Source organism: Perca flavescens, chromosome 13 (assembly GCF_004354835.1).
Source record: "Perca flavescens isolate YP-PL-M2 chromosome 13, PFLA_1.0, whole genome shotgun sequence".
In the NCBI taxonomy this organism is placed as follows: Eukaryota; Metazoa; Chordata; class Actinopteri; order Perciformes; family Percidae; genus Perca; species Perca flavescens.
In genome coordinates, this window is record NC_041343.1 from 22,870,921 (window position 1) to 22,885,874 (window position 14,954).

General features: G+C 41.0%; 1 protein-coding gene across 3 annotated transcripts in view; it reads left to right on the plus strand.

The window, feature by feature from the left end:
• The window catches only part of fnip1 (folliculin interacting protein 1), a 40,901-nt gene that overhangs the window by 17,484 nt on the left and 8,463 nt on the right, over positions 1 to 14,954 (plus strand). For 2 of the 3 annotated variants that reach the window (XM_028595458.1, XM_028595459.1), the window contains exons 3-11: positions 2,330 to 2,467; positions 2,739 to 2,839; positions 3,074 to 3,148; positions 3,573 to 3,664; positions 4,710 to 4,793; positions 6,475 to 6,546; positions 8,164 to 8,299; positions 9,438 to 9,639; positions 10,362 to 10,447. In XM_028595458.1, the coding sequence (XP_028451259.1) occupies positions 2,330 to 2,467; positions 2,739 to 2,839; positions 3,074 to 3,148; positions 3,573 to 3,664; positions 4,710 to 4,793; positions 6,475 to 6,546; positions 8,164 to 8,299; positions 9,438 to 9,639; positions 10,362 to 10,447 (986 nt within the window). The remainder of the gene's footprint in view (positions 1 to 2,329; positions 2,468 to 2,738; positions 2,840 to 3,073; positions 3,149 to 3,572; positions 3,665 to 4,709; positions 4,794 to 6,474; positions 6,547 to 8,163; positions 8,300 to 9,437; positions 9,640 to 10,361; positions 10,448 to 14,954) is intronic. The other variant, XM_028595460.1, reaches the window with a different exon arrangement.

A 14,954-nucleotide genomic window follows, 5' to 3' on the forward strand; every position in this document is an offset into this window, starting at 1 on the left:
TACATGTCTAGATCTCTCTCTACGTCAGCCCCTTTCTTTGTTTTTGTTCCTTTTTCCTCCCTGCCACACTCAACCTGTCTTTGTTGTGTTTCACCTGTCTTTTTGCTTCCTCTTTGGCTTGTCTCTCTTTTTTTTTTTTTTTTTTTTTTTTTTTTTTTTTTTTTTATACCAGGTTTTCTCTGTCTGCTCTCTGTATTGCATCACCTTCTCTTGTCTGCCTCACTATCCCGTCCATAACCTTGCCATCATCACACAGACACACTCCTGCTGGCTTCTGACACCCTGACATTGAAAATTTGATTGCCTGTTTGCTCAACTTTCTCAACTCAAGCACGGGGATTTACTAAAGCTCTACATTTGGATTGGTCTGGTGCCAGATATAGAACCACAATAACAAGGGTTATGCAGTGTGTGTGTCTTACAAAGTGCCATTTGTTTAAAATTAGCTCTTAAAAAACATGAGGTGTGTCTGTGTGTCTGTGTCTGTGAGAGCCTGGGCTGACCATAATCTTTGGCACATTCTGCACAGCTACTTTGTGACTTCTATCACAGGATAGCTATTCTTTTTGTGTCTTTTTTTATGTTGATTTTGTCAACTCTGTGGAATTTTATTTTTGGAGAGATCAACAGCAGAAACAAGAAAAGCACAGAGGGTCAGAGAGAAATGAGGAATAGAGAAACGAGTGAGGATGGAGCATGCATTGCATGGGTGGGAAAGAATTAAAAGTGAAGAAAAGGGGGGTGGGGATGTTGCTTGGGAAATAATACAATATACGGGAAGAAGGAGCTGCAGAAAAATCTGGTCCAAGAAAAAAAAAATAAGGAGAGAAAGAAAGCTGCAGGAATTAGAGAGGGATGAGGTTAGAGTGGTGGAGAGAGAGGAGTGGAGGGGGAAGGGAGGGAGTGATTGCAGTGCTGCTCGCTCACGAGTTGCTGAAAGAGTCATATGACTGGCAGTCACATGCTGCTGGCCTCTGTGTACACACCTCACACTGCACTGCAGCACGCGCACACACACACACACACACACACACACACACACACACACACACACACACACACACACACACACCCATGTACACACTCAAACACATTCTTGCTCAGAATTAGCCTTTCATCATTAGCATGAGGACATGGGTGTGCTACAAAATAACTCATTAACAAGAGAGAATAAAATATGTATGTGTGTAAGTTGCATACATGTGTACAGTGTTTACTAATGTACTTTAAAAGAGCAGAATTAAGCAAAAACAGTCATCTGTTTTCATCTGCTTTCCTTCTCCCTTTTTTTCTGTCTCTCTTTGCCTCCCTGTTGTTTTTTCCCTCCTTTCTCTTCCTCTCTTACCTTGGCAGCGACAGAGGTTTCAAGTGAGCCATTACCAAAGCTTAGCTAACACACACACACACACACACACACACACACACACACACACACACACACACACACACACACACACACACACACACACGCTCCCCGCCCTCCCAAATGCATTCCTCTTGAATAGGCTGCCAAGTTAAGAAGGCACATGACAGGCTCATTGAGCTCACATTGCTTTTAGTTTGCTGTTTACAGAATTGCTTCTGGATCAGGTTTTTATGGTTTTAGACTTGACCAAATAAACTTAATTTATGTTTCTCCATTAAGAAATTTACGTGATATGGACTTTTTATATTTGGGACTTGTTATAATGTTATGGCATCAAGGTGAAATTAGACAGATTGTGACTTTTTAAATGTGAAGTGTGCTTTGTTTGCCCCTCTCGTTATGTGTATGTTAGCAGAGGCCCCCTGCAATAAAATCCTCTTGACTTTGTTATCTATTCTTACAGGTATGGGCTGTGCCCTTTAAGAACTAAAACGCATAAATGTCTGCATCTGTCTTGGTGACTTCATGTGCACAAAATTGGGGAAAAAAAGCAAATTTTTGTTTCATCCATTGTTGTTTGTTTTATTGTTTAGTCCCTACGTATTTGCAAGTATGAGAAGTAGTAGTCAAAGGAGAGCATTTTTGTAGGCTTCTCTATATTTGAAAGGAAAAGGAAAAAACAACTTGGTTGAAGAAACGATGGAAGTGGCTGGTATGCTTTGTACTCCACCAGTTTATTTGTTTGAGAGGCTGCTAAAGTGTGTTTACATTCTTAATGGCTACAAACAAAGCAGTAAAAAGGGTCCTTATTTATCTTCAAGTCAAACTATAAGCTGAAATCTATATGGGTATAATAATGGATAATGCCATGATGTGAATTAAGTGTGTGGTTTTCTGATATAACTTGAACTTTCTGCAGAGCCTGTGTTCATGAACCTATATTACTTTGTTTTTATGCCACAGAGCAATGAGGGCCAGGTGAAGATGTTCGGGAAGTGCTGCCAGCTTCGTCCTACTGGAGGCAGCAGCAGTTCCCTGGACAGCTCCTCCTCTTGCACCTCAGAAACCAAGGAAACCAAGGAGCAGGGCATCCGCTTCCAGGTACAACAGACTTTCATGCAACATTTACATATTTACTCCCCTGCAGAGATGTACAGTATATGCATACCCATACATTCCCAGCTGCATAAGTAGATATGTACACAAAACACTCTCATATACACATGTAACTTGCATGTACATACTGTACGTCAAAGTCCAGTAGGAGTCACCTTTAGACAAAAACAATCTTAGGATCACTGTGGAGTTCATTACTCTTTAAGGGTAACAACATTAAAGATTTGTGGTCCTCCTCCTCTCCTCTCCTCACCAGGGTTCGAGATGTTCATCTGATGTGGTAATGCTGGGGGAAATGATGTTTGGCTCTGTGGCTATGAGCTACAAAGGTTCCACACTAAAAATTCACCAGATCAGGTAATGCGAATAGAGATGCATCAATAGCTTCTTTTTTTTTTTTTTTTTTGTTGTTGACATTTTACATGGTCACTTTACATTTTTATTACTAGATTTTCAGATTCTTTTTTTTTTTTCAAATTTGTTCAAATGTGGGTGTAGAAGAAGAGACAAATGAGGTCGGGTGTGAAAGATGTGCACATGAAACGAGCCTGCGTGCTGATGATTTTTGTCCCTGTGCTATCCTTATATCAGATCGCCACCTCAGTTGATGTTGAGTAAGGTCTTCACCGCAAGGACGGGAGGCAGTGTGTACGGCAGCCTTAACACGTAAGCACACGCGTGCTTATCAACACAAACTTCTTGCTCTGATTCCCATTGCAGCTTCTTCCATTAGCCAGCACATGCAGATACATCCTCATCTCATCTTTCTCCCTCCCTCCCATTTGCCATCTGTCTTTGTTACTGTCTATATTCCCTCTGTTCATGTCAACTAGGAATACTGTCTCTCAGTGTCTTTCTGTCTCTCTTCATCTAGTTGAACACACTCTTTCACAATAGTCTCATACAAACTGCGTGCCCTAATTATAATCAACTTTCAATATATTAAAACACACTTTTTTGTTTTTCAAAATTGGATATAGTGTATGTATACAGTATAATTCTGTTGCAGGTGCCAGAAAATCATCAAATGTTATAAAATCATCCGCATAAACCTCCTAACTTTTATTCCTGGTTTTCTGATCTTGCGCAGGTTACAAGACAGCCTAGAGTTCATTGGACAGGACAGCAACACCCTAAGGCCCGATCAAAACACCGGGCCCAACAGTCTCCTAGGGAACATAGGTAACCACAGAAACCCAGTGCCACACCAGACCTTTAGCCACCAATGTCCTCCTGTTTCTTTTCAGTTCACTTGTGTAGAATGTGTGTGAAATGTTTGTTTTTGTATGCTCATAGCCAGACACTCAGTGTAGTTACTTTCTTCTCTAAAGGACTCTTGGAGCGTGTACGACTGCATATTCAGTCAATCTTATTTAGTATCTTATGTTACCTCGGTTAACTCACTTGAAGTCGATGTGACTTGGTAGAACTGTGAGCAATCAGCTGATTTTGTTTCTCCCTTTATAACTCTTTAACATTCCTTGAATGCAAACCAGGCTAGATAGACTCTGCCAACAGCTCTCACTTACTGCTCCCCAGCACTAAGCTAGTGAACAACTGGAGAATGTTCAAATTAGCTTTGTAAGCACACGTTTTCTCAGGAAATTTGCATAATTATAGTTATCCTATCAAACACTCATAGCAGTATATGTTTGTTGTAACTATTCTGGTCCTTCCTGAAAACTCATAGTGACTCTACTTGGTACTCATGGTAAAACTCTTTTGTAAAAAAAAAAAAAATATCTATTGTATCTGAAAAACTGAAATCAAACACCCTACTAAGCCTGGCTTAGAGTATGACCGGCTCCCAATAGAATGAAGAACGTAAAAAAGAATATAAAGAACTGTTGGCAAATTCTATCCTTTTAGAGCCTTTTCTCTTTGTCATCCTCACAGAAAATACAAAAATTATCAACTTGTACACATCGGAGATGGAAAGCCTGTCATAATGTATTTGTTTGATTAGCTGTGTTTTCTGTGAGTGATACCAGCCTTCTTGTTCGTCTGTATGACTGACTGACCCACCAGATGATGGTCATTATTTCATTCCAGACTTAAAGCTCCTGTAGCTCATCTTTTTGCTACGATGTGGTCGGACCATAGGAGGCAACCAGCTTTCCTCCTTACACATTCACTAACACATTCATGTTTTTGTCTTTTTTTTTTTTTTTTTTTTTTTTTTTTCCTCCCTTTCTTTCTTTTCCATGTTTTTGTTTGTGCTGCGCAGGATTTTCTCAGCTCTGCAGCCCTCGACGGGCCTTCTCTGAACAGGGCCCTCTGCGCCTCATCAAGAGTGCATCTTTCTTTTCAGGTTGGCGCTTAAAACTGGCCATGAGTGATGTGTGCCAGTTGCATGCCTGTGTGTAGACAATAGTTTCAGTAGTAGTTTTTTGTACAGGCCTTGACTCTCAGCAGATGCATGCCTGTGTGGTGATTCTTTCACTAAAAGTGGTAGCAGTAGTCATAGCATGCAATATCACAGCACGTCTGTAAATAACTTGGGTCAGATAGAAGCTGCGGAAACTGTTCTTGTTTAGTATGTTCTTTGTAAACAAGATTATGTCTTCCCTTTTTAATTAGTTAATTTGGGCAGGTGAGAACATTTAGATTCAACTCCAAGTGGCACCAAATGACTGTTCTCTGCCATGCTCCAAGACATCCACACCATTAAATGAGCTGTGAATTTTATTTAAAAATGCTGGATCACTGGAAATTGGCAGTGAACCTGAACAACACAAACTGCCACTTAGTAGATTACAGAGGGATATGTACTGCTTCAAACACCTTCTGTTCCGTTATTTTGCTAATGGCAGTGTCAAATAAGACCACCTCACCCGTCAGCCATAACATTTTCTCAAACAAATCATAAAACATATCTGCCAGAACTATCTGACCCAGGCCTGCAGGTGTATGGCGCACGCAGAAGTGGTGTGCATGGGTTCTCACTGGTGTCGGTGGCTGTAGTTCTAGTTCAAGTTTTTTGCAGTTCCTTCTCCTCCTTCTCTCTGTGTTCTTCACTCACATACTTTCACTAACTTGTTTTTGCCAGTGACTGTGATATTTGGGCAGTGATTTTAGGCTTTACATGTGTTTTAACTATAAACTATGACAACATCTTCAGTATTCTCTGGGGTAAAACCTTTGCCCTTGCTGTAGCGTAGTCTGGTGAGTTAAACAAGAAGCCCCTCCCTGCGCCATGCTGCTGCCGCCTACCCACAATCCTGTTCAGGGCACCCTTAGGTTTGCATGGCATTTAGATATGCAGTGTTGGTATGGTCATAAAGCACAGTGTGCCACAGGAGTGAACACACACACACACACACACACACACACACACACACACACACACACACACACACACGTTTTGCAACAAAAGCTCATGTTGACATGCACATTAATCATCTCAACCAGAGCTATGCATTTGTGGTTTTACGCCTCTTTATTTACTATAGCCTTTATGGTGGGGACTTTACATGTAGGAGTTATGTGGTTTATAGCCTACAGGTGATACAGTTGTTTTGAATAAGCCACCAGGCCATTTTGTTTAATTTTTTTCTGCCACAATAAATAGTAATTTTAAACATTCTCAACCTTATCTTAACTGTATGTACTTTGTGAACAATTCCACATAGTGATGCATTTAATGGTCAGGCTATAGCAAGAAAAACAATTATTTTCCTGTTTGCAAGTCCCAATTTTTTGTAACTAAAAGAAATGGTTGCAATTCTTTGGGCTGAAATTGATATTTTCTCGCTATAACTTTGACATGGATGCTGAGGAGGTGAAGCATCCAAAAGCATTAGCCTTTACATTTGTTTGCGGAGTAGAAAAGCACTACAAGGCTCTAACTTGATGGTGAATTTCTTCTATCTCTCCTTTGTTACTTTATTTCACCCATCTGCAATTGACCTTTGTCTCCCTCTGCCCCCTCTCTTAACCCCTTAACCCAACCATTCACCTTTTCTCTCCGTCTTCCTCCACTCTTCCTACAGGCCACAGTCACCCCATGGACATGCCTGGCCGAGGGCTTCACGATGAGAGGGACAGCGGCATCGCCAGGTCAGGTAGGTTAACGAGACTAGAAGCCAAAGCCTGGATTGACCTACACTCTGTTGTCACACACTAGGTGTGCTTTCAGCCCTACATCTGAGCTTTGACATGGGTTCACATTTATTCTTGTCAAGATCAAAAGGGGAAGGCTAAGGAACAGAGAAGATAAAGTGTAAATTAGGAAATTATTGGACTATTACACTTCACTCATTTTCACTTCAAACACATCATAGGTTCCCACAAATGTATACAATCTCTGGCTGTCATTGTTTGTTCAAAACATGAATGAGGGAGCTAATGAGTTTACTTTTTTATTCAACCACTTTGTGGGTCAAAATGGTTGATCTTCTTTAACTTGACTGTTCAAGGTCAAGAGCATGAACAGTTACATACTCATTGGTTTCTTTAGACGGTGGTCCTTAAGCTGCAACTTCACTAACGTGGTATGCAGACAAATATGCAGACACAAATGCACACAGTTTTCCATTCATTAATCCCAGCCATAGGTGGACCTTCTCAAGGCTGACTGGGGTGTGTATGAAGAGAGAGTGAGAAAGATGCACGACATAAATCCCTCTCTCTACTGCCAATTCTGTATTTTGACCTAAAACCTGATGATGCAGGGCTGGAGGTGTTTACAGGGCCTCTAGGGTCTGGAAAACCTTGTGCAATGGAAAATGACCCCCCCCACCCATTACAAACACCACCATGCCCCACTGGCATGACTGGTATGACAGGAATTGTGCTTTCTGCTCAAACCCGGGTCACATGCAAAGGATTAAATATAGCAGCTCTCAAAACTAGTAAATGAGCTTCTAATTCAAGCCTCATTCTCTCATCTCGACACACTCCACCTCCCCACACATTCTATAGCTAACTTTGACAAAGACAAATACTTGCACGTCCCACTGTGACACAAACTCCTATCCCATCTACCTTTTCTCTTCTTTTACTATAGCTCTTCTGGTACATCTTCAACTCTCTAGCACAGTTTTCTCTGCATACGTCAAACACACCGTCTAAATGGTTCATGTGACCATTGATCAGTGTGTGCTTCCTGGGCTGTAAATAACCCAGTGATCAGGGTGTGTGTGCTTGCATGCGTGCGTGCATGTGTGTAGGTTGTCATGATCATGTCAGCCTGGTGTAAAGCAAAGTATCCTGCAGCATGTGAGTGTGCTAGCAGTCACATATGATATTAGATCTCATATGAAAGCAGTGATAGTAATTAGGAGCTAAAGTGTGTGTGTGTGTGTGTGTGTGTGTGTCTTTGTGTGCTGTATATGTTTGCCCTTTTTCAAGTTCTTTGTCTTAGTAAGTAGTACAGTTATTGTCCTCTAGATTTCTGTCTAGCTCTGTGTGGTAGAGAGAGAGAGAGAGAGTGTGTGTGTGTGTGTGGGTGGGTGTGCACACAATGTGTCGTTCAGAATGAGTAACCCTACACACTTGTTGTCTGACTCACACTTGACCTTTTTCTCTTCCATCTCCCACAATTCCCTCCATCTGTTCCCTATTCCCTTCTGTTCTCCTTTTTTTTTCATTCTTGCTCTCTTAATTTCTCAAACCATCCTCTCCTCTCCTTTATCTACCTCCAATCCTTCTCTCCATCCCATCGCCTATCCCCTTTTTAGCTTCTCTGAGCAGCCTGTTGATCACTCCCTTCCCATCTCCTGGCTCCTCCCTGACCAGCAGCTGCGCGTCCAGTTACCAGCGCCGATGGCTCCGCAGCCAAACCACCAGCCTGGAAAACGGCGTCTTCCCCCGATGGTGAGACACACACACAATCATGCATGCACACACACCTGTGCAAGGTACATGTTCAAAAACATACATATGAATGTACATGCAGCAAAGAATTAAAGTGCTGCTTATGAGAAAGCTCCGTGATCTTTTCTGCACATCTTCCCAAACACACACTTAGAGAAGTCTCTCCCAATCGCTAACCCCCCTCCATTTTTCTTCCCCTCTGGCACGCTTTTGTAAAGTTTATCCTGCTAAGACTTCCTCAGAATTTAACACACACACACACACACACACACACACACACACACACACACACACACACACACACACGTAAATGCAGCTGTCAGCCTCTGAGTGCTCTAATCTTTCAGGCACCAGTTCAGCAGCACCAATGCATCTTGTTTACCAGCTGTAAAACTAAAAATGGCTATGATTAAAAATCTTTTTACATGTTTTCTTTGCTCAACAGATATGCCTAAGTATCTTTTTCTGCTTAACTGTTGAAACATGTAACATGTTTGTTGTATGTAAAATATATATATACAGTGAGGAAAATAAGTATTTGAACACCCTGCTATTTTGCAAGTTCTCCCACTTAGAAATCATGGAGGGGTCTGAAATTGTCATCGTAGGTGCATGTCCACTGTGAGAGACATAATCTAAAAAAAAAAAGTATTTGAACACCTGTCTATCAGTTAGAATTCTGACCCTCAAAGACCTGTTAGTCTGCCTTTAAAATGTCCACCTCCACTCCATTTATTATCCTAAATCAGATGCACCTGTTTGAGGTCGTTAGCTTCAAAAAGACACCTGTCCACCCCATACAATACAGACCCAATAGCAGGGTGTTCAAATACTTATTTTCCTCACTATAATATTTTCCTCACTATAATATTAGTCAACAGAATAAACCTGCTGCAAAAGTACAAGAAAGACACTTATCTAGGGAGAACCTAAATCGTTTTCTGATTAGTGATGTCCTATATAAGCTAAGATATAACTTTATTGATCTTCATGGGCAAAAGTACTAGGATTCAGGTTTACATGGCAAGTAAACACTTGGAAGTTTGAGCAGCTGCACGCATATATTTCAGGCTTTGGAAGTTGTATCAGATCTGCCTTGGCTCCGAAGTTGACTCCCTTTGTACCCTGTCCCGATCAGGTCAGTCGAGGAGAGCTTTAACATGTCTGACGAAAGCGGTGTACCAAGCCTTGGCGTGGCTCGGAAGAAGAAGATTGCCATCGGGGTCATCTTCATGCTGTCCCCCAACCCTGAGGAGAACAACCGTTTCCAGGATTTCTTTTTCTCCCACTTCCCTCTCTTTGAAAGCCACATGAACAAACTCAAGAGCGCTATCGAACAGGTGACTAAATGTGTATGACTGTGACTATAGAACAACTATATGTTGTATTTGACAAGAGTTCTTTCACTGACATTAACATTTAGTATGTGTTTAAGTATATTGTTTTGATGTGTTAAGCCGCCTGCACATTTTCCACGTCAAAACCGTGAGGTAGGGCGCAGAGCAGAGAGTCAAAGTGCAGCGCAGGTATACGTCATCACTGCTTCTGGAATTGGTTGCGCCTTGAAAGATCAGTGGCAATGAGGTCAAAGTTGAAATAATTTGAACTTTGAGCGCAGCGTGTGGAATGGCCAGCACAGAGCGTTTTTTACCGCTGGTCATGTGTAGGCGTCTTTAAAGATTTCATCTTTTTAAAGGGAGATTCCTGCATTTGTATTCTTGATCAGCTCCCTGATTGACACTGTAAAGATAGCATGTCAGTGAACTCCATTTAGCAGTGAGATATGAATAGTATCAAATGCGAACCTCATACCTGTTGTAATGAGCAGTGTTGCTGTCAGATTGGCTGGTCAATTGTCATAGTTTGAATATCTGTGGTTCTGGTGTCTGTTGTTGGCACCATCAAAGCTCTGGATGACTTCTAATTTTACCCTCCATCTTCCTTTCAGCCCCCTTCCCTCTCTTCTCCCTCACAAATTCCTTGCTCCACCTTTCCTGTAACTTTGTTTGTCAGCTTTAGTGCCAAATATCTCAAAGTGCATATGTGTTGTGTCACTTTCAAGGCCATGAAGATGAGTCGGCGGTCAGCTGATGCCAGCCAGAGGGCTTTGGCTTACAGCCGGATGGTGGATGGACTGAACGAGTTCAGGTTGGGCAACAACTCACATTCACTCACTACTGTATGACAGATAAATAATCCAACATCATTTATATTTTCCTTATTTCCCTCATGACCAAACTTGCAAACATGACAAACACTGATGCTTTTGTTAACCTTTTTAGGGAGTGCTTATGTCACAATATCACATCACATTATAACTTTATAATTCAGCAATTTGGCGTAAATTTGAACATTTTACATGGGACAAAAAAACAGCCAAACACAATCGTTCAGTTTTATTAAGCCAGAATCACTGTCTTTTTACTGCCTTGTTTATTTGCAAATACTCAGTTCACAGAAGCCAACATCACTGTGTCATTCAGTTGTTCAGTTCATGTTTTATTAATTTTGTCAATATCAATTTTTTTTTTCCTGGTAGTGAGGGAATGTTGGCAGGTTATGATGGAGGAAAAGCAGGTGTGATAGAAAGAGAGGGAAGGAAAAGGACCTGTAAAACGTTGCTCTGTCTAGGTGACAAGTAGATACTGCACTGGGGAAGGATGGAGGAAAAAGAGGCATGAAACTAAGCTTATGACAAACGTCATATCTTTCAAATAGATTCTTCTTTTAGCTCTTGTTTTTTTACTTTTTTCAAAGTAGGATTTGTCAGAATTGCAACTCTGATACAATTTCTTCCAATGAAACAACTTTTCACATCACAGATTTCCCATTTAAAGTCCTAAAATAAAGTGTAACCATATACAGTATAAACTGCTTAACATGCATTGTATCTACTGCCTAGTCCAGTCTAATATTCCTTAAAGTCACCAAGTGCCCATACTAATCATATGTCATCATTTTGGCAGCTTTAATGACGCCAGTTTTTTTCCCATTCCCTTCATTCCAAGCATAGTTTGTTAAGCTCATTGGTTACCATGCACCATTTACAATTTATTTTCAGTATATTAGGCAGGCAGTAAATTATGTTTTTGCTGATAAAATCAAATATTCACCAGCTGCTGTGGCCTGCAGACAAAAGAAGCATCTTATCTATCAACAGGTTCACTAGAGAACATTGTTACATGCAATAGTTCTTATGTTCACTAGGCAATGGTCACATTACTGTGATACATAGCTGTCACAAATGTATCCTAAAATGGCCATTTGTTAGAATTTTTAGTTCAAACAATTGAATGTAATGCTGTTTCTCATTGCTATAATTTTGTTAGCATAGGCTGCATGATAACTGTCAGTGAGCAGCTGGTGTCTCTGTATAACCGGTGAATTAATGGAATCTGAAGGTAACAGAGGGGAGGTGAAGGGATTCTGTAATGCTGTAATTCTGCTCCAGTTACTTATGCAGTGGGCTGAGGTGTTGCAGCATTTAATAATGAATGAATACTCGCTATGGTGTGTGAGCACAGTGTGATGCTAACAGTCTCTGCTCTTTCTCATATTTTCATTTGTGGTTGCTTTTTAAATGAATTGATTATTTCAAATATACAGTAATTTATAACATTAATACCAACCCCAGTAAGATATGTTGGGTAAAAGAAAGTAGGAACACACGGTTTCCTAGCTGTCATGAGAAAACCAAAGATGTTGCATTGTAACTGTAGTGCATGCTGGGAGTTCTTGCTTACGGCTTTGGTTGTGTTTAGGAAAGCTTATTTGGCCGACATTTTAGAAGCTAGTTAGTTCTCAACTCTGCACCACAACTACCCTTCATCCTGTTTCAAGAATGATTTCATGTTTTATTTGTGATGACTTCAAATATGAAATCCAAAATTTGTTCTGATTAGGTTCTAAAATTGTGTTTGTGTGCATGTATGTATGGGTGTGACATGCTTGTCGATACTGTATGACTTTGGTACTCCTAAAACACAAACCTATTTTGTGTGTGTGTGTGTGTGTGTGCGCACTAGGGGCAGTCCCCTGTCTGAGGTCCCCTCATTGCTGCAGTCATATGCCTGTTGGCAGCCAGCCACAGCAACCCAACCCTTTGGAGTGTCAACCCTATCTACCTCAGTCACTGGTGCAGTGCCAGCAGGAGGGAAGCTATTGCCTGGGACAAACAAAATATCTGTAAAATCTCACCTTCAGACAGCAGCTAAATATAAGTGTAGCCGCCTTTGCCATTAAGGGAGTTTGACTTCATGGAACATTACAGAAGGAAATTGGAGGAAATGCTTTGCTTAATGCTGATTCTGCTTTGACGTAGTTGGAAGGTGGGCATGCACATATACCCACCCATGCTGGCAAAGATAAGCTGTACACTTAGCAGAGGCATGCGCACGTTAAAGTCACACCAGCCTATATTGGGGTTATGTTAGGGGTTGCAGTTGGAGAACAAGCAGTAGGCAAACCCACTTAACACACCAGGGTTAGGAGTCTTATACCTATTTTAGCACACATACATAAAAAGTGCACTTAACCTATCCACCTTGGATATAAGTATGCACCAAATAGCAGCCACCTGAAGCGGTGGGACTCTACAGCTTGGCTTCAGAGTTAACATTAGTGCTTAACGTGTCAGTTTTAAGAGCCTATAATAGCAAAGTAAACTTGCTAAAAAAAAAAGCGGTACAACAGCAGTTAAAATCTTCCCTGTACAATTTATAATGCAGAAACCGTACAGTGCATACATGTTTGCATGCAATGCAGTTTTACTCCAAATTGAGATTGATTAGTAATTGGAACCAGAGGATGACCATAACTGTACAGTTATAACTTGCAAAATGTAGAAGGGTCTTTAAATTGGCTTAGGAAAACACCGCACAAGTCAGAAGCAATAGATGAGGCCAGAAATGTTTGAATTGCTTCCCTCCATAGTGAGGTAATTTAAATCTGGCTCCTCAGCCTAGCACAGTTTAATTTCACCTCATAGCCGCACCCGTTAAAGTTCACCTGAACAGCTGCTGCAGAGAGGCTGAGACCAGACTCGTTGTCATCATCAAGCACTGGTTCAGCCTCAGAGACTGGGGGGCAATTTCAGTAGGTGAATACACACCAGACGCAGCAGGGTCAAGTGGGGCTTGTAAAGGCCACACATAATACAGCCTGTTTATAACACAGGAATGAATAAAGCATTATTAGGTCATTTGATGCTGCAGTCCAAAAAAAGAATCATCTCTGCCACCCTCCTGATAACGAGATGTGAAGAGTATCCGGTATATGTTTTGGGTGTTCTGAGTTACAAGGGACATGGAGTCCATTCTGGTTTACCCTGCTATGGCCCCTCTAAACTGTGTTAATTAATGATTCATCAGTGATTATTAAATTATTGTCAAGAATTAGATCAGTCATACTATATACATATCTAATGCGTCGATCCCTCAATGCAAAAGTCATACTGGGGTCTTTTGTAATTTACCTATGCACTGGTTGAATGATTTAGTCTTGAAAAGAGTGCCAGTTTTGGGAGACAGAAATTAAACATTTAATCAAACAAAAAATTAATTTCTACATCATAAAGCACATTTGGCTGTAATTTTCTCAAAATTGGCATCCTTGTACATTGCCACAATAACTGTCATTGTGAGGATATTAATCACCAGAGGACAGGTTTAGGGTTGCAACACTAAACTGTAAAAAAAAAAAAAAAAAAGAAGTACTTGCAACAACTAATGCAATGCAGTTGAACTAATTTGTTCTTCTTTTCGCACCCAGTTGATGATAACTTCTTCTTATAAGCCCACAAACAAAGACTGCACATGGTGTTCCTGTTTTCTTTGGAAAAATACATCAACCTAAGCCATAGTTTGATTACTGGAATACTGGAGAACTAGTGAAGGTCACTTTCACTGTGTGACACCTGTGTTTTCTCTTAGCATCAAGCTTGTCTACATCTCCTCTGTCACCAGGTCTTTATAGGCTAAAGAGGTTGTGAGTTTACTGCAGGATTAACCTTTACAGTTTTGGATGACTTAATCAAGCTTGGAAAACAGCACAAATGTTTATTCCCTATCAGTAAAACCTGCAAAGATCACATGGGGTGATAGCAGCTGGTTTATACACTTTACTTTTGAAATTAACCTGGCTATATTGTTGTTGTTGTATCATCTCTGCTGCTGAAATTTGCTTTTGTAATATGGATTCGCTTGATATGTTTGCAAGGAATAAGAGTAAGCATATAAAACATCTTTTTTGATTACCCTGTACATTTTTGCATTTTCAAACCCAGAATGCAGCAGCTGCAGACCATATTTCAGCTCTGACTAAAAAAACGCCTGATTTTCCACATTCCTCAGGCTGCAGAGATTCCCCTCTGCCCCTGTGTCAAAGCTTGGCTTCCAGCCGAGACATGCTCACCAACACGCCCCACGTTTCATGGAAACTCCAGTCCTTCTCAATGGACAAATACCCCAACTGAGCCACATACAGATAGATATACACACAAGCTCACACGCAGACAGTACAGTAGTGCAAGAGACAGTGTGAGTGCGAGCAAGTTCGTTGGACTTTTACAAACGCACACACAACCAGGGTCTCCCGTGGCAGACAGCGAAGCTCTGTGAACTGAGATCTCTTTTGTTTACCCCGAGAGACAATAATG